Below are 21,242 nucleotides of genomic sequence, written 5' to 3'. Positions count from 1 at the left end.
TCCATGATGATGTAAAACTTATTTCAAAGGGAACATTGATGCTACTAGTTTACAAGTAGTTTCGCCTCATCTGAGGGTCCCAATTTGCATTTTCTTCTAGACTCTGGCAAAGTGGTCACACATCTAAATAACTTGTACTTATGTATAGTTGATGATCTTGGAATCGGCAGTTGTTTTAAATAGGCTGTAAAAGACCATATTTCCCATTGTTCTGAATATTGGTCATACAATGAATGCTGTCAAACAAACCACCAGTTGTAGTCAATCATTTAAAGGACATCGTAGAACCTTCAGCACTACTAAACCACTAAAGGATTTAGGAGAATGTATGTATATATTTGAGTCTGTATGTGTAATTTTGGCCATGTGTGGGTTCGAGAAAATCCCAAATAAATTCTAACTTGTGCATGCAGTTCTTGCTTTTTGAAATAATTAAAGCTGTGTCGTGCAATCATTTTAACCTGGAAAAAGAACAGTTCAACAAAATAATTAAAAGCTATAAATGACCATGACATACATACATTCTACACATTCAAATAATCTAAAAATTATTAGTAACTGCTTGTACATCTTCAATGCTGTGAGTGCACAATAATAACTGCTGTTACTTTTTTGTTACTTTTTTTTGTTACTTGTCCCATTAGGAATTTTGCACTTTTAAAAGTGAGTGAGATAAAAGTAGGACGATGGAAAGTTCCATCTCCAGTGTAAATATAAAGTATCCTTTCACCACCAGTTTAAAAACAAGTGCTCTTGTTCCTGCAGAAACGGCAGCTCAAAGCCAACAGGGTTTCCAGGATCCGCTCTCTGCGGTGGTAGAAGCAAAAGAAAGGGCATCCATGCTCTCTTTGGACAGACCTGCAGGAGACCACCCACTGGCCTCCAGTGACTGTCCCACCGTGAGTATGGACCAGCAATCTACGGAAGCAGTGGATCATGACAAGAATGAGGTCACAGAAAGCCCCTCCGCCTGGACCCCAGAGGTACTACAATCAGACATTAACCATTTCTAGTCATTGGTGTGTTTGATAACACTGGACCTTGTAAAACTGGAGACAAGCATTAACTTTACACTGTCTTACATCTATTTAAATGAGAAAAGAAGCATTTATTGGATAAACACATCAGAGAATTTTCTTAATTTCAATCAATCAATACTGCAATACAGTACTGTGCAAAAGTCTTGAGCCGCACCTCATGTCTAGGAAAATGGGAAACAAATGCAGTTTTTTATTAACATCAATGACCAGAAAGTTAAAAGTAAATAAATGAATAAATAAATAAATAAAGTGGTGCATGGATTACTTAACGGGGTCATTGAGCCCCTGCTGTTCCCATCATGCTTGGCAGAGGTATCATCGTCACTCAGTTGTGAGAGGATTACCACTCTGCTGTGGTAAGCCGCTCAGGTTCACGTTGGAAGAAACAAACCAACCACAGCTCTCTGAGATTTCACATAAATTGCTGATACATTCTTTGCTTATTTATTTGTGAATAATGGTGTCGTACAATCCAAAGCAAGACTGTAGATCCATTGATTCAATATCATCCTCCAAGGAGGTGAATGACCACCTCCTAGATCTGTAATCGGACACCTTTTACCTGCAAGACAAAATCACAGGCGGCCATACTGCCGTGTTCCCAATACCTTCGAATTTGGGAGTGATGTCACTCCTGAGTTAGCACGTTCCTGAAAAACGAGGAAAAACAGGATTTGTTTTGGTTCTTATCAAGATAGAGCTATTCAAGTATTGCTAGCATCCCGAGTTATGACTAATTCAGGAATTTACCAGTTATTGTCAGGCTCTTTTTCACTCCTACCTCTGTGGTGGGAAGCCTGCTCTTCACTCCTATGACCTCTCCAAGCTCCAGAGCTTCTGATCGCAGTCACTAGGAGCAACAACAGCAGAGCATGTTAGCTCAGGGTGCTAACGCAGCTAACAAAGAGAAGTTCGCTGTGTGTCTGGGCCAGCTGAAGTGGAACACAACGCTTGCTTGCTGGGATCTAGCACATGGAGTATCACTCTGATCAATGACTGATCCACGATCTAGTAAACCTCCCTGGTACATCATAGTTTTTCATAACACATGGTTAAGAGTTTGGGCTTTCATTTATTTTATGATGATCTTCTTGATGGTTTTGTTCCTGCATTTACTACATACACCAAGGTCTTGCATGCTAACTACCAACTTTTATTATTGAGCTGACACCATTATTGCACATAATCACACCTTTGCACATGGTGAGGAAATGTAAGGATCCTGCTACATGTGCTCATTCTTCTCTTTGGTCACTTGTTCAGCTACGTTGCAGAAGAAAGACACACGCTTCTCTCTCTGTCTGCCACACATACACATGCTTCTTCTTTTAGTCTCAGTCCTCAGTGAGATCTTTGTACTAATTACTTTAGTAAATCACCTGTCTTTAATGCATATGCTGCCGTAATCAGTGTTGTATAGGAGTGAATGTTGCCAACCTCTGCTTATGCAGAACAGTCAAATCCTTCAACCTCAGTGACTATTGAGATATAACATTGATTGTAATTATTATTTTAGTTATTAACCACTTTCTAATCAATACTGTATTTTATAAGACTGATTATACTAATAGCTCATCTTGATTTCTCATTGATTTTGAGGATTTTAGTTATTTAATTTATGTCCCCAAGTTAATGGTTAATCATTTGAGAGGCTAATTGTTTTATCAGTCACTAACATTAATGTTGGTGCTGTCACAGTTATAATCGTGTTAGGTAATATCTGCTACATTGTCTGCATATGTATGTGTGTGTGTGTGTAAAAAAAGCATGCATACATATGCAAATATTCCTGCTCTGTGTGGTATTTGTGTATTTTGTATATATGTGTATATCGTTTGTGTGTTTGTAGAATTCACAACCTCTTAGTGACCGAATCACACTTTGAAATTGGGCGCAATCTGTGCTGTAAACACCTCCCACACACACACACACACACACACACACACACACACACACACACACTGGGTGATACTGAAATCTAGAAACGCTTCATAAATAACAAATGAGGTTGGATCAGAGGGGCTGCAGAGCTACAGAAACCCAGGAGAGCCTTTTTTTGTTAGCAGTTTATTTATAGAGTTATATAACAGCCCCGCTCGTGGTTAAAGATACAGCAAATATTACAGCTGCTAATAATACCACCCTTTCTGCTATTTTTACTGCCGTTATACCTGTTTCATACTACCTTCATGTTTCAGGTTTGTCTGGAACCCACAGACACAACCATAAAACTTTTTAAATCTGTAAAACCACATCATGCATCAGTAATAGATTAATCTATTATCACGTAACCAAGATAACCATCATCACCCACCAGTCAACTCTGATTAGAAGTATTTATGGAATATGGTTGTTACACGGCAGCGTGTGAAGCCCACATAAGCAAAAAAGCATCTATAAAACACTTGATGGCAAAATACAAGAATGTATAAAGGAACATTTTTTAATGTAGCCCAGTGCTATTTTTTTTAAACGTTCACTTGTAGAAGAAACTATCAGTGACAATTACACACCTTTACTTCAGTGTGTGGACACCAACAGCTACACTTTGTTTAAACCTGAAACCATGGCTTGTGCAAGTCCAGTGATGAGCAACCTGTATATTTAATGGGAACCTTTCCTATTAAACTATTAAGCATTAAATTGGCATTTGTAAAACTGAAACTGCTCTCCTTTTAAGCTGACTTTCTCCTGATTGGCTGCCCCTCTCAAATAAATTTGAAATATAGACTATATGGATGGGGGGCTGCTGTTCTTAAGAGCAGGGTGCTATGACCAAATTACTTACTGTATATTGGCTCTCAGTGCCATCATAAAAAAAACAAGGACATGTAGAGATATAAGCATTTAGAGCAGTCTGAATCATGTGGTTTTTTTTATTTTGGCCGTCTTTTAGGTCGATAGCAATCAATAAGATTTAAATATGTGGTATTCTGAAGTTCACAGACATTGCTTGTGATAGTTTTTTTTAAACTGTTACTTAGGTTTATTAAAGATGTCTCTGATTTTATTTTTATCTCAACTAAATAAAAAATAAAAAATATGTTAAAAACAACAGCTAGTGAACAATTAGTAGGAACAGGTGGTGTAAAACTTAATTCTCATATTTTAGTAAACAAAATAACAGAAATTATTTTTTCGTGGAGATCGCTTTGTAAGGTAATAATTCTTCATTTAACTTGGGCCACTAATGATAAAGGTCTGTGATGTTTAAATTGAAAGTTATGCTTTTACTGTTTGCACATTTATACTGATGCCACCCCACTGCTACATTGGTCACATGAGCTACTACTTCCTGTTACTAGCAGCAGTAAACGTTAATGCTTTTTTTCAGGTGGAGGTCCATTCTTATGTTTTTATCTTTTATGTGTGCATCTCCTGACCTGCACATCCAGTAGACCTCGGCAGCCCTCTGATTATCTTATCTCCCCAGTGGTTGCCATGTCGACAGCAACACTCGGCCCGCTCGGTCAACACTTGACACAATCGATGTTGTGTTTGCTGACTGCACGGGAGCATTTAACTGCAGGGGTTGGGGAGATGCAGGAGGGGGCTTATGTATGCTTCAGGATCGCATTTCTGCTCACTTTGTCTCTCTGGACATTTAAAAGAAAGTGATTATTATGACTGACAGGTGAATAAAAAGCCAGAAAATCCCTTGAAATAAGAAGGTGACAATCAAATTTTTTTGTGCTAACATACTTTTGCTTATTTAAGTCATAAACTGGTTACCACTAGAATCCACTGACTGCAGCTGTCCTCCTTAGCAAAAGGTTAAACTACAGGTTGGTGTAGTGTGTTTGTGATGATTTCTCTCCTTACTTTGCCAGGAAGAGCCACCTCCTCTTGGCGAAGTCTCGTCTCAGCCAGGCTGTTCTTCCCCTCGAACTCCTATCTCCAAGTGTGGAGATCTGGTCCTCTCCCTGGAGTACCGTCCTGCCGCAGAAAAACTGCTGGTCACTGTGATTGCGGCCCGAGATATCCCCGACAAGGCTCGAAGTGGGATGAGCGCCTGGCAGGTGCATGTGGTCCTGCTGCCCTCCAAGAAACAGCGACACAAGACCTCCGTGCAGAAAGGCTCACTCCCGCACTTCAACGAGACGTTTCGCTTCTCGCGCCTGGAGCCATCCGACCTGCAGAAGTCAGCTATCAGGTTCAGGCTGTATGCGCTGGGTAGCAGGATATCACGTGAGCGAATGATGGGGGAGAAAGTGCTGCGTTTACGAGGACTTAACCCAGACGGGGGGACGATGGAAACGACACTAGTCCTGGAGCCTAGAAGTAACCTGAAGGTAAGTAGGAAAAATGCCGTCAAGTTTTGGGTGTAACTGAATTTAAAAAGGATTTTGGGAGGTTTCTGTTCAGCGTATCTGTAGCCACCACACTTGTTTTTATTCCTCAGAGTGTGGACTCCCAGCTCAGCCTGTCTGCCGTCTCTCAGAGCGACAGCGCCTCATCAACCCAGTCTCTGACCCACGGTGGCGTCCCTGAACTGCTGGTGGGTCTCTCCTACAATGCCACAACGGGACGCATGTCTGTGGAGCTCATCAAGGGCAGCCACTTCAGAAACCTTGCCATGAACAGGCCACCAGGTCTGCAGGGAGCCTCTCTCACACATACACACAAACAATCGAATTATATACATTTGGTACACGTGTTCACTGTATACATGCAAAAACATCCAGCCAAACTGAAATGGCATTCATAACAATCTCTTCTCTTCTTCATCACTTCTCCTCTTCCCTCCTCCCCATTGGTCCAGACACCTATGGACGACTGACTCTGCTGAATTCAGTTGGTCAAGAGATCTGTCGGACTAAGACGACAGTACGCCGTGGTCAGCCCAACCCCGTGTACAAGGAGACATTTATCTTCCAGGTTGCTCTGTTCCAGCTGTCAGATGTCACTCTCCTGATCTCTATCTACAACCGCCGCAGCATGAAGCGCAAGGAGATGGTGGGTTGGATCGCTCTGGGCCAGAACAGCAGCGGCGATGAAGAGCAGCTTCACTGGCAGGACATGAGGGAGGGTCGAGGACAGCAGGTCTGCCGCTGGCACGTCCTGCTAGAGGCATAAAATAACTGTCGGGCAGGACTTTACTTTCTTCTGTGGTTTTTCTTATATTTTTTTATTCTGTAGTTAGACAGATTTAGAGCTTTTGGAAAAGAAAAGGAAAGCCTTGATTTAGAGAGTGGATTATTATGGTTAAGATTTCAGGCCTCAGTGATTCACAGAATCTCCCCAATTTTTACATCCAGCACAGATGGTTAGTTTGTGTCAGCATGCAGGACAAAGTCATCGGTCCTCAGGCTGTAATCGGTTTAAAATACAAGCTTTCAATTCATGTTTCAGGAAAGAAAAAATATTTAAAGACTTTAGGCTATAAAAAGACATTGAAGGCATTAAATTTACTCCTGAATTGGCAGAATGAAGTCAAATATTTTTGTCTTGTTATCTCTCACACTTCACTGCAGGACATTTGTCCTCTGTAAACTAAACTGCAGGGAAGAAATTGGGAGATTCGACATTCTGGAAATATTAGTGGCACATCCTGTCAGAAGTGTCACAGATTTGCATTTTTGTTATGGGTCGAGAATGATCAACGTTATATGAGGAAGTTCATTTAGGTCACAAAAACTAGCAAAATTATTCAGTAAGTGTTCAGTGAGCTCTGCAGTACATCAGACATCTTTTCATTAAGATCTTATGATGTAACATCATTTATATCAGAGCACAAGCACATGGCTGCCCATCAGTTTAACCAATTGTATACTCACTGGTTAAATCCCACTGCTAGCCTGAATGGAGTGATTTAAAAGCATAGAGACTTGTGAGAAATACATTCAAGTGATATGTTACTGCAATTTACATCTTTCCACTGAGCTTAGAGAGCTTGGTTAGCTGGTAAAATGCAAATATCTGTAACTGTAAACACAAAAAAATGAAACTATTTCTAAATAGATACATTTATATATAAATATATGATAGCTTCTCTCACAAAAATTAAAATGTTATTATTTTCAAATTGGATGACGTCAGTTACCTGTGTCTATACTTCATTGGCATCTGTTAATTAGGGGGTCTTTGTTTTGTTTTGTTTCTTTAAACAGCCTCCAAAGTTTTCTACACCGTCTCAGTGGATTAAAATCAGACTTTTTAATAAGGCTGGGCGATCGGACGAATATATCGACTATTGACGATATAGTTGTTGTGATTTGGCACATCTCAAATAAATAAATAAATAAATAATCCAAAAAGTAGCTGTAGTAATACTGAAACAAACAAGAAGAGACGGTAAAATATTCCCTCCAAACAAAACGTATAAATTCTAAATGTGCAAATCAGTCCGTGCATGATTACTTTGTTCCGCGCCTGCGTGAGTATATGGTCTATCGTTGGATCGTCAGATTGTCGGTTGGAAAATTTTTACATATCGCCCAACCTGACATTTTAACTAAAAAATAAATTCTATTTATTTTAACTTTATCAGAAAGTTGACCAAAAAATGTCCTGAAACTGACAAAAAGCAGATTTGTTGGGAAAAGCTGGTGGTAATTTGTGGATTCAAGGGTGCTGCTGGAGAGCTAATCCCACAGAAACCAAACTGATGTGGTTTTCTTAGAGTTTAAGTGACAAACGACAAAAAAGTAGCTAATCTGACTCATTTGGATTCCTGTTTAGCAGGTCAAAAATCAACTTTTGTGCTTAGTCAGGGTATTGTTTACTCCAATAACTCCACATGATCGACAATACTAAATCCAATACAGTAACCCTTACTACCTGTAGGCAAATTGTTATGTAATCTGTAACAAAAAGATACAAATTTAATTAAGTCATCACACAGAAATTTAATGATTCAAATAAAAAAGGGTTTCATTCAAATTGGTGGTTCTTAAAATTAGATATTAAAACCTCTAAAGAATGTCAATTTACATATTAAATCATCTTTTCTGTAACAACAATTAAGCCAAAATGCAGAAGTACTTTGTGAAAAAATACACCCTTGCTGCTTTTGTAGGAATTAAGAGGGAAAGTAGCAGTTAGGTGCTGCTGGTCAAACACACAATAGTAAGTGTGAACATCAATATTAAAACAGAAGAACATGCCAGTATGGTTTATCTTTGCCAAGCTGCATTAAACCAGAAGGCTCCCGGAACAATGTATTTGAGACTGATGAGACCAAAGTAGAGATGTTTGTTTATGATGAGGACGATCACGTTTTGGTGACAACCGAACAGCCGCTCAGCACAAACAAGCACGGTGGTGGCGAGGTGGTGATTTGGTAGATACCAAAGTATTCTAGAGTACTATCATCTTTGTATTTACATTCTCTGGATTGCAGCTGTTGTAATCATTCTAAATGATAAGATTAAAGGGCTAATTTAATCTATAAAGTTTACTCACGGTGAATGCGTTGTGAAAAAGCTTTGTGTAGTTTAAATAAACAAGATATAAACTTACTAAATATTCAAAGGTGATTACATTCAAACAGTGACCTAAGCAGTGCAGTAAAGGAACAGATCACAAGACAAGTTTTTGGGCAAGTGGTACTATAACCGCAATAACATTTGGTGATCTGTTTATGTCTTTTTTTGTTTTGTTTTGTTTTTGTGCTTACCCTAAAATTGTAAGGCAGCTCTCACTGACATTTTAGTTGCGTTTTTCAGTGCAGAAATATGACTGAAGGATCACGTACCCGTGACATACTTGAAAAAGGAACCAATATTTTCTGATTCAGTTGGAGAAGAAGGATGTCTCATTCACATTCAGCGCTCATTCATATTCTCCTGACGCTCGTGCTACAACAGGCAGGAAGACCAGCAGCTGGAGGCTCTTAAACCCATTGGGATGAGCCTCATCAATCCTGAATGATGTTATTTGGCTTCAGCTCAGTCTCCTTCACAGGGCAAAGCTCATTTCAACATCCATCAATGCTGAGCTCAAAAGAGGCTTTAAATATCTCACTGCAGCTGTTAAGAACCGCCAATGAATTACCCTGGAAGTGTGTGTGTGTCTGTTTTTTCCCCCCAGTCACACTCTGTGTTAATTGGTAGTTATGGCAGTGAAACCGTACAGTGTGATGGTGATGAGGGTAATGCTGCTGCTAATGCTCTTCCTTTTCCCATCTGAGCATCTTTGAGTCATAAGGCAGGAGCGCAGCCTGAATCGGGGGATTATTTTTGTTTGTGTGGAGAAATACTGTAGCTGAACCCTCAGGGGTTCGCATACTGAGAGCAGAGATGTGTTTACTTGAGCGTTTGTTTTCTTTGGTCAGGTGACAACACAGTCTCTTTAGCAATTAATAAAACTGTGATCGGAAATGACTCGAGGTTGGTGGCAATGAGGTGACGCCATGCATTAGAAATCAGGGCCGATTCGTTGTGTTTAATGTGTTAGCATACCCCCTCCAAAAAAAGGACTTTCACCTTTTTAACATACTTGCCTAGTTTTTCCATTATCCATGACCTTTTTGTAAATCTTTGAACAAGTGCTTATCAAGAAAGTAAGCCACAATATCTGAACAGCTTCTGATTACTCCGTGATTTGTTATGTTTCGTTCAGGGACGTTTCCAGCAGAAGAAAGACAACTTTTTATCTTTTTTTCCTTTTATATGAACATGAGTCACTTGTTGAGGGACATAGGTGAATGGACTCATTTTGTATCAATTTAGCACAGGAACCAAGCTGTAAATGCTGTAAATGCTAAGATTGTAGATGCGTAATGACAACTACTTCAGGTGTACATTATACGAAGCATGGATGATGATTAGGAGTGCTGCAGTTACCTTACATAGGCATCCAGATAATTTTTTTATTTTCTACACTGTGACGTAGTTCAGTTTAAACCCTCTAAAGCCAACCAAATCCCATCTATGTACAGACAGCTGCGATTCGCCCATAAATATTTTTAATTGAACTATTTTTTTTCTCAAATTAATAGTCATTTTGAAAAGTATAACAATGTTTTTGAGAAGAATGTACAAGTTTTTATATATGTGGAAATCACGGACTTTATTTGGGTGTAAGAAGCAAGTAATTGTGATTCATAGAAAATGAAAAACCTACCAAAGGGTCTTAAAACTGCTGTAATGACTGCATACGTGATAACATGCCTCTGTAATTTAGCTCTTTGAGAGTAAGGCTAACATGACATTGATCGGACATATGTATCTTTCCTAGCTAAAGAAGACATGGAAATTATAGGGCATTATTTCAACAAAGAACCAACACTGTCCAAATATAGTGAGAATTAGCATAGTGAGGTAAGGTTTCACTTTGAAAAGGAAAAAAATCTAAAAACACAACTGTTAAATCATCTAAACTTACATTTTGTTGTCCAAAAGGCACTGAACTGACAATTACAATTAATTGACAATTAACTAATTTAGGGGTTTAGCAAAAAGATAAGTTTTTCCTTTTAAGTCAGCTATCTAGAATTCCTAAAAAATGTGTCTTCTACCAGATTGGGATTATTAATTACTTCCAAAGTATCCAAATCCTCTTTGTTGCATTAACGTTAGTGATGACACAGCGCATCCTTAAATGTATTTATTCTTCCTAATCTACTATGATCTTTGGCAGATGAGTCCGAACAATCCACATTTGATAATCAGTTTTATTTTAAAGTATGTAGAGAGAAATTTGACAATCCCCCATGAAGAAGCATTTCTCTGCAGTGGGTAAAATAATATCAGCACTCCTCTTCAGCCGGCTTCGTACTTGTGAGTGTGAATAGTGACATGAATTATATTTACTGCACAGATTATATATATTTTATGCATGTTGAGTTGTTGTATAGAATCTATCATATCTATTATATTTTTAAAAAAAATAGTAAATGTTTAATGTTTTTAAATACATCCCAGGATTGTATTTATATATCTGCATGCCCAGTTCAAGATCCCAGGTTGTATTACAGATGTGAAACAGATTGTGTGATCAGATTGTGCTGCAGATGGAATACTGATAAAGTGCCTGTAATATTTTGAGATGAAACATATCCACCATGACAAAGAGTTGATACACAACTGCATGAAGCCTCCTTGTTGTTCTCTGTGAATGCTGCTCTAGGACTGCATTTGCCTGGAAGGTTTATTTGTCAAGGCCCTGACCAGGGCTGAAGTCAGACAACTGCAAAGCCAGTGAGTAGAGGGATGAAACAGTTTCAGAAACCAAGACCAAAACGTTTTATTTCATGCTTTAAGCAAATTCAATTTTAGAACATTTAACAGAATATCAGTTTTAAATTAAATCTACTTTTGGCTTCTTCAGATTTATTGCCCACATTGGCCTTGTACAAACGAGAACACACGTACTTTTTAAATAGGTAAGCTAGCTTAATTTAAAAAATGTTTGAATTGGGAGACAGCATAGTTTATGCTAATTATGATAGCATAGTTTTACCTTTTATGGTAAATCACTGTTTTTGTGCATATTAAACACATATGGTGTAAGTGTGTCAAACTATAGCAGTGTTGTTGGGTTTATCTTTTTCTGTGGACAAAGTCTGGTTAGCTATATATTGCTACTATCAGTGTTTACGCTACGCTAGGCTGATCACCTTCTGGGTCTAGCTCTGCTCTTAAGACACAAACATGAAAGTAACTAATCTTTTCATGCAACTGTAATGTGCAAGTGTAATTTCTTAAAATATCCAGGTATTGTTTTTCATGTTTTATAATTAGAGTAAAACTTTGCTTAAAATTAATAATTTTAAGATTCCTGTGATTAGTGGTTATATTTAGGTACTGGCAGGTTTTGTCATGGTCTGCTTTGAGGCACTCACACTGATTAAAGACAATGTTTTTCCATGCAATTAGACCTGACCTCAGTGGTGTGTAGGCTATAAGGCAATTTGATGCTTTATTCACACCATTCACTCCAAAATCTCGAGCTGACTCCATAGTTTTGGGCTAACTGGGAGGGAAAAACTGAATAGCATTAAATTTCCACGAGACAAAGATAAAGCAATGTGTCTTAACTTCTATCTTGTCTCTGGCCTCCCTGAGAAGTATAGCTGTATAAGGTCAAGTTCATAAGGCATTTTAGGCCTGTAAAGAGACAGTGGACATTGATCCTGATCCTGCACTGACTATTCTGCAGCCCTGGTCTGGGCTGTGCATGCTGAGCTCCCGCAGCACCCAGAAAGCACTTTTTGTACCAAGTTGTCATTGCCAATAAAAACCAGAAGATCCCTGCTGTGGCAACGTCTGCCTGCCATCTGTTTTCTTGGGTCCTCTCCTCACTTGTGAGCATGGCTTGAATGTCTTAATTCTGAAAATTAGGCTTTTGTAGTTAAAAACAAAAACATACGTCACTGTGATTGAATTTTAAATCTTTGTGCTTAAGGACAAGAGCAAATCAAGAGTGGATTAGAGACTGAAGAAAGCATCTTATGTTTTGTATTTGTTTGTGCAGAATATAGCTTAACCTCCTAGGACCTGGCGTCCACATATGTGGACATCACATTTTGGGTTATTTAGACCAAAATACTCAATTTTGCTCTACAAGGACCTTAACCCACAAATATGGATTTGTAGCTTGTTATCTATTTCAAGTCCATATTCACAGTCTTTGTTTTATTTTGTAAGTCTAGCTTAAAAGGGTTTGATAGTACACATTTATGACTTTGAAGTGACCTGAAACTTAATGTTCTGTGTGCCTGTTATTACTAAAAGTGGATTGGTTTAAAGACACTGACTCATCAATGGATGTCAGGTAGTTTTGAAGTTTGTATTTTGGCAAATACAGCCTAGATTTTGGTCTCGACACCACACTGTTTACATGCAGGCAAACAAAACAGGATTGGCTTAATTCAAAAGTGGACATTTGTTGCACACAAATATTTGCTTTGGCAGCAACTTAAACAACTGAGTTAAATTAACACAAGTCACTCAAACATGAGGCAGTTGTATTAAGTACAATATGCTTACATAAATTCAAGAGAGCTCGTTTTTTCAGTGAAACTATGAATGAACTAGAAACCCAGAAAGACTCCAGTAACAAAAACCCACACATTCTCCATATTCATGTGCATACCGCTGTTATATGATCACAGAGCAGTCATAAAGAGGCACAAATCACCCATAAAGATGCAAGATGAGCACAAACAGACACAAAATGTTTAGAGGGATGCAAAAGAAATACACTCAAAGCGACCAAAAACAACCACAAAGAGTGCAAAAAAACATCCACAGGGACACAAAATGCCTGGAAAAAAACAATAAAAAATCACGTCTGGCTCCTTGGTAAGTGGGGTAGAGGGCCATGGCCCCATAACTTTGCACACTTTACTTGACTGATTTCCATCTCTATCCGATTATTAAGTGATGACGTGACGAATCCTACTTCCGGGCCTAAAGTAGTCTGCATTTAATAAGGCTTTTGTGTTGTTAACATGGTTAATGCTTTGTATTTTCTTTTATTTAATCTCAAAAAGCTCTTAAAAAAAGTCAGTGATCACCGTTGACCTCCCTCGGCTTTTATTACCGCTAATCATTTATTTAAGCTCAGTTTTTAAAACCTTAGGATGTAACTACAGCACAGCCCATGCAGCAGTATATGAATGACTAACCTCGTATTGTGGATGGATTATCTCAGTTGTTCTCCTGGCTGAAGTTTGGTCCTTTTACAGCATCCTGCCATGCGATTACATTTGTTCCTGACCACTGAGAACACTCACGTTAACTTTTATCGAATGGAAAAAAAGTTAGCTTGTTTATATTATGCTAACATAGCTGTGTCGCTAGCGGTCACGTAGCACATCATTATATACCAGCTAGCCCAACTTCAGTAACCCTACAAACGTCACTGCTGTTTAGTTTTCTGTCTTCATTTATGCTGGAAGTGATAACAGAGCTGTACGTTTGAATTTGTTTCCAAACCCCCGCAGTCAGGACATGCTATATTGTATTTAGATGGAAGCTAGCGAGCTAACTCCCTGCTAACTTGTCATAAATTCCGTTTTCATGGATGCCTGGATGTTAAACTCAATTGTTACACCTGGTAGAGCAGAACGCTGATCATTTTATTAAAGATGAAAGACTTTAGACAGTTTTTCAACTCTCAGTAATGCCATAGTGATCATTTGATATATGGACCTGCAGTGGAGTTTAGGCCCAGACACGGCCAGTGACGTCAGACTGAACGATCGGATTACTCATTAACAACACACAAAATGCCAAACAAACCAAACGGACTTGGATTTAAAACTGTCCGTGTCTTTCTTCCCAGTGAAACCTTTAAAACTCGCCTCTGATCCACACTGCTTCATTTCTCCCAACACTTTCTCCATGCGCTGGTAAAAGAAAAAAGAAAAGCGCGAAAACCGTGCGTCGGCTGGACTGATGCTGGAACGTCATCACCGCGCTTACTCTGTTTCTTAGCAACAGAAAACATCTGCCTCCGCCAGGACCAATGAGGGCAGGCGCTGAGCGGAGTGTGTTGTCTCCAGTTGCTGTGAACGGGATATTTTAGGAGTCTGGAGAGCAGCGAGCGTCTCACCCCGACAGGAGCTCGAGCTCTGCGCACGTCCGCCCGTCTGTGTTTCTGTTTGAACCCACACAGGCTGCGACTGCAGGCGAGCTGGAGAAGCGCTAGATCGCTGTGAGTACGGTGGATGAGGCACCCAGGAAAGGATATCACGGTGGGCAGAGGAAAGGAGGCTTTAAAAACTGCTGCTCGACAAAAAATTTTGAAAGGTAAGAACCCGTGGCTTAATTATAATTGATGTATTGGTGGAAAACAGCTGTTTCTTCCCTAAAGTGTCCATTAAAGTTGTTTATTTATTGAAATGTGTTTTTTTTTTTGTTTTGTTTTGTTTGTTTTTTACTTCGGGTAGAAATCAACTGAAATAAACGAGAAAGGTTAGTTCAAACAATGCATATGCTCTTCATTGAACAATAATAATATAAATATTTAAACTCTATGTGATGAAGGACTGGCATCTTGATTTAGGAGTGTTTTAGGGATGTAAGTAAATGCAGGGATCTTCACTATTATTACAGAAGCTGCTCTTTTTTTCTCTTTTAATCCTAAATATACTCACATCTTCAAGTGCTGCTTTTGCTTCAGAAAGAAGACTAGTACCTGTGTCTGTCTGAGCTGCAAACTGTTGACTTCAGCTGGCAAAAGGTTTTTGATGCAAGTCATTAAAAAAAGAGCTTTTGTTATTTGCCAAATATTCTTCAGATTGTAAAACTCCTGACCTCCTACTCCAACATATTCTGCTTTTAGCAAAATTATTTTCAGCAAAAGAAAAGACAGCAGGCAGAATGCGGACAAACACACTGACACACACTTCCCACGCAGCCTCCATCTCTCTCTCTCTTTCCCTCTGCTTATGCATCCATCACCATGCATCATTCTCGGGATGCAGTTGGACGATAGAAACTGCGTGAGTCACCACAGCAGCTTCAGGGGAGCCGGTGTGAATGTTTCACGACGTAAAGCTTCCCACTCTGTGTTTATGATTGATTTATGGCATTTTAAATAACATCACCCACACATGCGCACGCATTCAACCCTTTTATCTCTCCTCCTCTCTTTTGATCTCTCTTAAATTCAAATGAGCGGATTTTGGAAGCAGCGTCTGTAGATACATTTTGCCAAAAATGCAGCATCGTGTAACAACATTAAAGGATTAGATCAGACATTGTACATTGCACATACAGTGTGTGGGTGCTGTAGTGTGGGAACGTATACATCTGAAAGATGTTTTATTAATGCCCCAACATGAACTCATAGTTCATGTTGTGCAGGTTTATCACTTGTTAGATGCAAATGACAATGTATAGAACAAAAACTCCAGGTGAAGAATGCGAAAGATTAAATGTGATCAAACGTGAAGCTTCCTTGTTTGTGTGCTGATGTTTTGGTCCTTGCTGATACTCATTTGTCTGTGTGTGCATGTTTTCCAGCAGGAGTCTGAGGGCGATGTGGAGGATCAGATCAGCTCTGATTTAAACTCCGGTCTGAGAGCTGAATCGGCCGTGGTCCAATCGGCAGCAGGTAATTAAACCTTCTGTCTCTTCCTGCAAACCAACATCTCTCAACCAGGAATTAAGAGTGATGTGACAGAAGTCTGCTCTCTTAATGTTTATAGCTCACACCTTTCCATAGATTACATTAACTGGACATGACCTCTAGTGGCCGTGTGCATTGACTGAATGCAGCAAAGGTAGAAAGGAAAGTTTTCAAATAATAAAATTACTGAAAATAAAATTGGTATTAATACATGGCAAAATAATACACGCTTATTTGTTTAAAATAATACATTCAAATCACGAAAAAAATCTAACACAAACTTAAAAATATAAAAACCAACTGAGTCAAATACCTAAAAAGAGAGAAAACGTTACATAAAAATATGAACACATTAAATAAATTTAAAGAAATTCCACAAAGTGACCCAAACTAACTAAACAAAGATGAAAATGACCAGAAGAAGAAAGGGACCAGTTGTTGCAGGTAGACAGAGAGACACATTAAATCAATAGAAAATGATACAAAACCAATAAAGCGGACACGGATAACTGTAAAGCACCACAGAGCACTGCCATATGCAGTGTTAGAGGATTGAAAAAGTAAAGAAATGACCTCAAAAACACATGAAAAAAGGAAATAAACCCTAAACTAACCAGAGATGGGATGAAATCTGACCATAGAGAGTGAGGAATGACCTGAAAAGGAGGCAAAATATGACAAACACGCGTGCATGATCTGCAAAACAACTGTGGGAGCAAAAAAAAAACGTATCCACAATGACTCAATAACCAAAGCAAAGCTGTAGTTTCAGTCTTTAAGTCTGTCCTGAGAGGCTGAACTGTCTTGCAGTCTGTGCAAAAATGTACATATATTGGATTTTGGTGATATAGATAATTATCACCAGCTTTAATCCAAGAATACAGAGACCAACATTCACCTTATATCACATGGAAGCAGTTTTTGCTCTGGATAAGCACTCAAGTTAAAACCAGCCAGTGAAATCCCCTCAGTGTAACACAGAGGCTTCAGCACATTATGATTGTTGTGCTGTGGTGGCGGCAGAAAGCAGTGATCTCTGTGTGGTTGCCTCCAGCAGCTCCTTCCCCGTGAGAGAGACCAAACCATTCAACAACGTCGAAAGTTGCTTACTTCAAGAGGAAATATGCGGAGGAGGAGGATTTACACCGAGGCCTACGTGGATATTTTCAAAAAGTGCGTGTTCTTTTCTTCTTCTTTTGTTGTTTTCATGCCAGCGTGACTTGATTTTCTGTGCCTGAAAGACCTTAATACAACAGCTGAAATGTTTGGTGACTTCATAGCTGAACAGGCTCGCCAAATGTTTCTGGCTTATTACTTCTTTTCTACTGCCTCTTCCTTCTTTTGTCTTCTTTCTTTGCTTCTGTGCATTCTCGACATTCACAATTCTCTCCATCACTTTAACGGTTTCACTCTTTATTAGCTGGCCTTCATCACATCACATCCTTCAACTTTATTCTGGCATCCTATACAGTCTCCACTGTTTCTCTGCTTTGAATACCTAAAGTGTTCACTGTACCTTTAAAGGTTTATGCATTTCAGGCATGAATGCAGTTCTACAAAAAGAATATGTTACAAATAAAAGTCGTGCAATAAAAAATGATACCTAGGAATATATACAAGTATAATCAGGAATTGGGAAAATATTCTAGTTCCCTGTTCCAGCTCAGTGAACTGCAGCTATATATATATATATGTGTGTGTGTGTTAATTAATAATTAATTAAATTAATTAATAAATGACATCATTTAGCCAAAGTCACAATCATGGTGGTTATTTTTTTTCAGTCTATTTTTTAATCACTTAGAGGAAAAACACCCAAGGTTCACTTTTTGAGAAGCTAAAAAAATGTGAGATTTGTCCAATTTTTCTATGATAACGCACTTTTTTGCCCTTCTATTCCGGTCAATCATTTCCTGTCTCAGCTCAGAGTTTCACTTCATAATAAAAGCACCATATGTTGGAAGCGCTTTAAAGACTAGCTAAAGCTGCCATTGTTTGTAATGCAGTAAAAAACTACAGGATTATGTTTGAAAATAGCAGCATTAAACATTATAAAAGTATTTAAGGATGGTGCTCAAAATGTGCGTTCTCCCATTGCCTCCTGGAAAAAGCTATTTAGAAACTTTGTGGGCAACAGCCATGTTTGTTTAACAGAAATGTTCCATTTTTGAAATCTTCTTATTTAAGTTTGCTTGCTTTACAATTTTAAAGCACAACTGCAGTTTAATCACAAAAGGTGGACAAACTAAGCAAACTGGATGGAAACCCTTTTTCTACATGTCTACATAGATAATTGATTGTGTGTATTAGAGAGGTAAACTCAAACAATTTTACATAAAAAATACAATGGGATTAAATGAAGGCAGGAGAGGGAAAATATCTCCAGCTAACTTTATTTTAAATAGGTCAGTTATAAAATACATTATGTTACAAAGGTAAAGTTTGCTGTTTCAAACCACATTCAACCCCCTTTTTAATGCACGCTAAAATACCTTCAGTAATAATAATTAAAAAATATATTTTTTCTGATGTTTTTTGAAAATTCTCAGTATAAATTGTCAAAATAAAAAAAAATGTAAAGACACAATCTGATCTGCTGCCTTCACGTTTGCCACTTGCAGCACTTGATACTGCAGGAGGACCGGAGCTGCATCCTGAGGCTGTCCCTGGAGAAACTAAGGTTCCTGGAAGATCCCGAGGCCTACCTGAGGCGCTCCGTCCTCATCAACAACCTGCTGAGAAAAATCCACCATGAGGAGGAGGAGCTGGAGGCTGAGGAGGAGGAAGAAGAAGATGAAGTAGATGAAGAGGAAGAAGAGGAGGGAGTTATCGGGGATAGGGGGCAGCGGAGGCTGATGTACCCAGACAGGAAGAGAGTGAAGGTGCTGGTGACAGACTGCTGCTCCCCGGGCTTTGGCCTGGAGGAGCTGCAGCACTACCGGCTGGTGCCGTGTTACCCATCAGCTGGTTGCCTGTACAGCCTGGGTACCTGCCCGGGCCTCACCCCAAACCACCAGGTCCTCCTGTACAACCTGGATGACAATGGCTGACTCTCTGCTCCTCACCGCCAGGCCTCTTTTCAAAGCTGGGAACTGCAGCGTCGGTTCATGTCACAGGCATGTGGACTCGCACTGTTTGCTCCAACCAGCAGGAGGAAGGCTGCTGCTGCTGCTGCTGTTTTTCTCCCTGTTCGCTAAAAATGCTTTGAGGGGAATGTGTCGCAGGCTCTGTTTCGTGCATCAGCAGGACGTCGCCTCTTCTCGTCACCTTGCTGAGAAGCAGTGGTGGATTCAAGAATCTGAGAGACCATTTTCTTCTTCTGCCTCAGGAGTGTTGATATTAAACTCTGCAGCAGCATTACTGCTATTTACTGTTTGTGCAAATGTAAGAGACTTTAAGCAGGCAGCATTTTTTTTAAATTCTTTGCAGCTGTAGTATTATTGATTTTTATTGTTACTGTTGCTCATGTAAACTGTGAGCGCATTCAGGGATTTACAGACTGCTGGCTACTTTTGATGCACCTTGGCTTGTGTGGAGAATATTTGCTGATTTGCTTCTGTTATCTTTTTATGCTACTGTGTGATTTATGAAATATTCTGTGTAACATTCCCTGGATCGTGTGAATTCTAATGCTATGAAGAACTCAAGGCACTCATTCCCCCGGGTGCGTTTACTGCCTGTGGGAAGACTGTTTTCTCTCTGTGGTCGATGTCCCGTGATTATGTTTTCATTTTGCAGCACTTTGCTGCCCCCTGCTGGTGGAAAAAAATTATCTCAAAGCATTTATTAGTAGTCTGTGTTCAAATAAGAAAACAGAGGAATGCTTACTTTAAACCTCATTCTGATTTAGCATTAATAGATGTTATATACAGATTATAACCCACTATAGATGTAAAGAGATTTATCAACGATTATAACATCTGCTGAAACATACAATATAGCAAACATTTAACACGTTTTCAAATGAGTTATAACTGTTGGCAAACACTATTATTACCATACCACCAACATGTAGTCTGCATAGTCTAAATATCCCAGATTATACATATATGTATAATAAAGAGAGATAATGCTAGTGGCAGTAAATACCTAAATATAAAAGTTTTTTTTCTTTTGCTATGTAAAAAGGAGGAAATATTTTTTTGTCAGTTCTATGAAGTCAAAATACTTTTTTTCTGATACCAAATATTGCTTTTGTGAATGCATTTCAGCCTCGTGGTGTTTTAATGCTGGATTTCAGAGACCAGAAGGCCTTTAACTTGATGTTGCATTCCATTTTTTTCTTACTATGGTTCCAGCACCAGTAGTGTTTTCACAGAGGACCGAGGTTTGCTAAAGTGGTCAGAAAATAGGTTATTTAACACGGCACATTGGTGCTTTATAAAGCTGACTTACTTGCTGTATGACAACAGCGATTAATTATCCATCCTTCTTCTGTGTCTTTTCGTGTGTTCAGTGTCTATCCAGGAGTTTTACTGATTTTTGCAATGTGCATCTTGATAACAATCACTTAAATGGAAAAATAAAGGAAAATAAGGTAAAACAACAATGACAAACTAAAGGCAACTATTAAAGAAAAGCTTGATATTTTAAATCAAGAATTTATATTTTGATGAATATGAATAGTCTGTATTTAAGAAACTATTTTGAAAAAGGGCCGTTAAACTTTTTTCATGTGATTGATTATCAAATAAAGTATGTAATGTGACATTTTTGTTTCATTTTTTAATATTTCGACCTCTCTATCAACAAAGCGCGGTCACGTCACGCCATGACGTTTTCAGTTCCGTTGAATGTTGTGCGTGCGCGCCGGAACCACCGTTGCTTTCAAGTGCTCCTAACAAAGACAGACTTTACAACCTCACATCAGCAACCGTCACCTCTGCAGAGAGTTTGTAACAGAACATAATTACGTCATTTGATAAAGCACAACTTTTAAATATTACGGTCTGTAAACTAGAACTTTACACAATTTAATTTCAAGCCTTTATGAACTGGATAGCAGTTACGTTTCTGCACCCACAAAGCAATGACTGAGTTATAAACGCATATTTCACTTTAAGATATTTTTTTACATAATTATTAAATACACAAACTAAATATGATCCAGTATTTCTAGACTTTAAAAAGAAAAAAACATCTATTGTGATATATGTGTAGCCTCTGTTTGACTGATCG

General features: G+C 38.8%; 2 protein-coding genes and 1 long non-coding RNA gene across 7 annotated transcripts in view; 2 read left to right on the top strand and 1 right to left on the bottom strand.

Annotated features, from left to right (window-relative positions):
- Nucleotides 1-11,751, top strand: part of syt16 (synaptotagmin XVI) — a 36,902-nt gene extending 25,151 nt beyond the window's left edge. For all 4 annotated transcript variants that reach the window (XM_082517246.1, XM_082517245.1, XM_082517248.1 and 1 more), the window contains 4 exons: nt 766-983; nt 4,871-5,332; nt 5,443-5,632; nt 5,803-11,751. In XM_082517246.1, coding sequence (XP_082373372.1) covers nt 766-983; nt 4,871-5,332; nt 5,443-5,632; nt 5,803-6,116 — 1,184 coding nt within the window. In that variant the 3' untranslated portion in view covers nt 6,117-11,751. The remainder of the gene's footprint in view (nt 1-765; nt 984-4,870; nt 5,333-5,442; nt 5,633-5,802) is intronic.
- On the bottom strand, nt 1,000-14,735 carry LOC309696124. 2 transcript variants are annotated; one of them, XR_014273339.1, is made up of 3 exons: nt 14,293-14,735; nt 1,822-1,890; nt 1,000-1,690 (listed from the first exon to the last, which is right to left on the bottom strand). It is a non-coding gene; the product is annotated as an uncharacterized lncRNA (long non-coding RNA). The 2 variants fall into 2 exon arrangements; XR_014273340.1 differs by lacking the exon at nt 14,293-14,735 and adding an exon at nt 13,615-13,924.
- Nucleotides 14,736-15,411: 676 nt separating this feature from the next.
- Nucleotides 15,412-21,215, top strand: LOC309694864 (uncharacterized protein; the record flags this gene model as incomplete). Its single annotated transcript, XM_082515102.1, has 4 exons — nt 15,412-15,435; nt 15,959-16,049; nt 17,137-17,237; nt 18,686-21,215. 4 exons carry the CDS (start codon nt 15,412-15,414, stop codon nt 19,112-19,114), a joined length of 645 nt encoding a protein of 214 aa, XP_082371228.1. The 3' UTR covers nt 19,115-21,215.
- Nucleotides 21,216-21,242: the final 27 nt, after the last annotated feature.

The sequence above is a fragment of the Aulonocara stuartgranti genome (assembly GCF_965226115.1).
Source record: "Aulonocara stuartgranti genome assembly, chromosome: 19".
In the NCBI taxonomy this organism is placed as follows: domain Eukaryota; kingdom Metazoa; phylum Chordata; class Actinopteri; order Cichliformes; family Cichlidae; genus Aulonocara; species Aulonocara stuartgranti.
The sequence above is the reverse complement of the archived record's forward strand: the minus strand, read 5'-3'. Positions and strand labels throughout refer to the sequence as shown.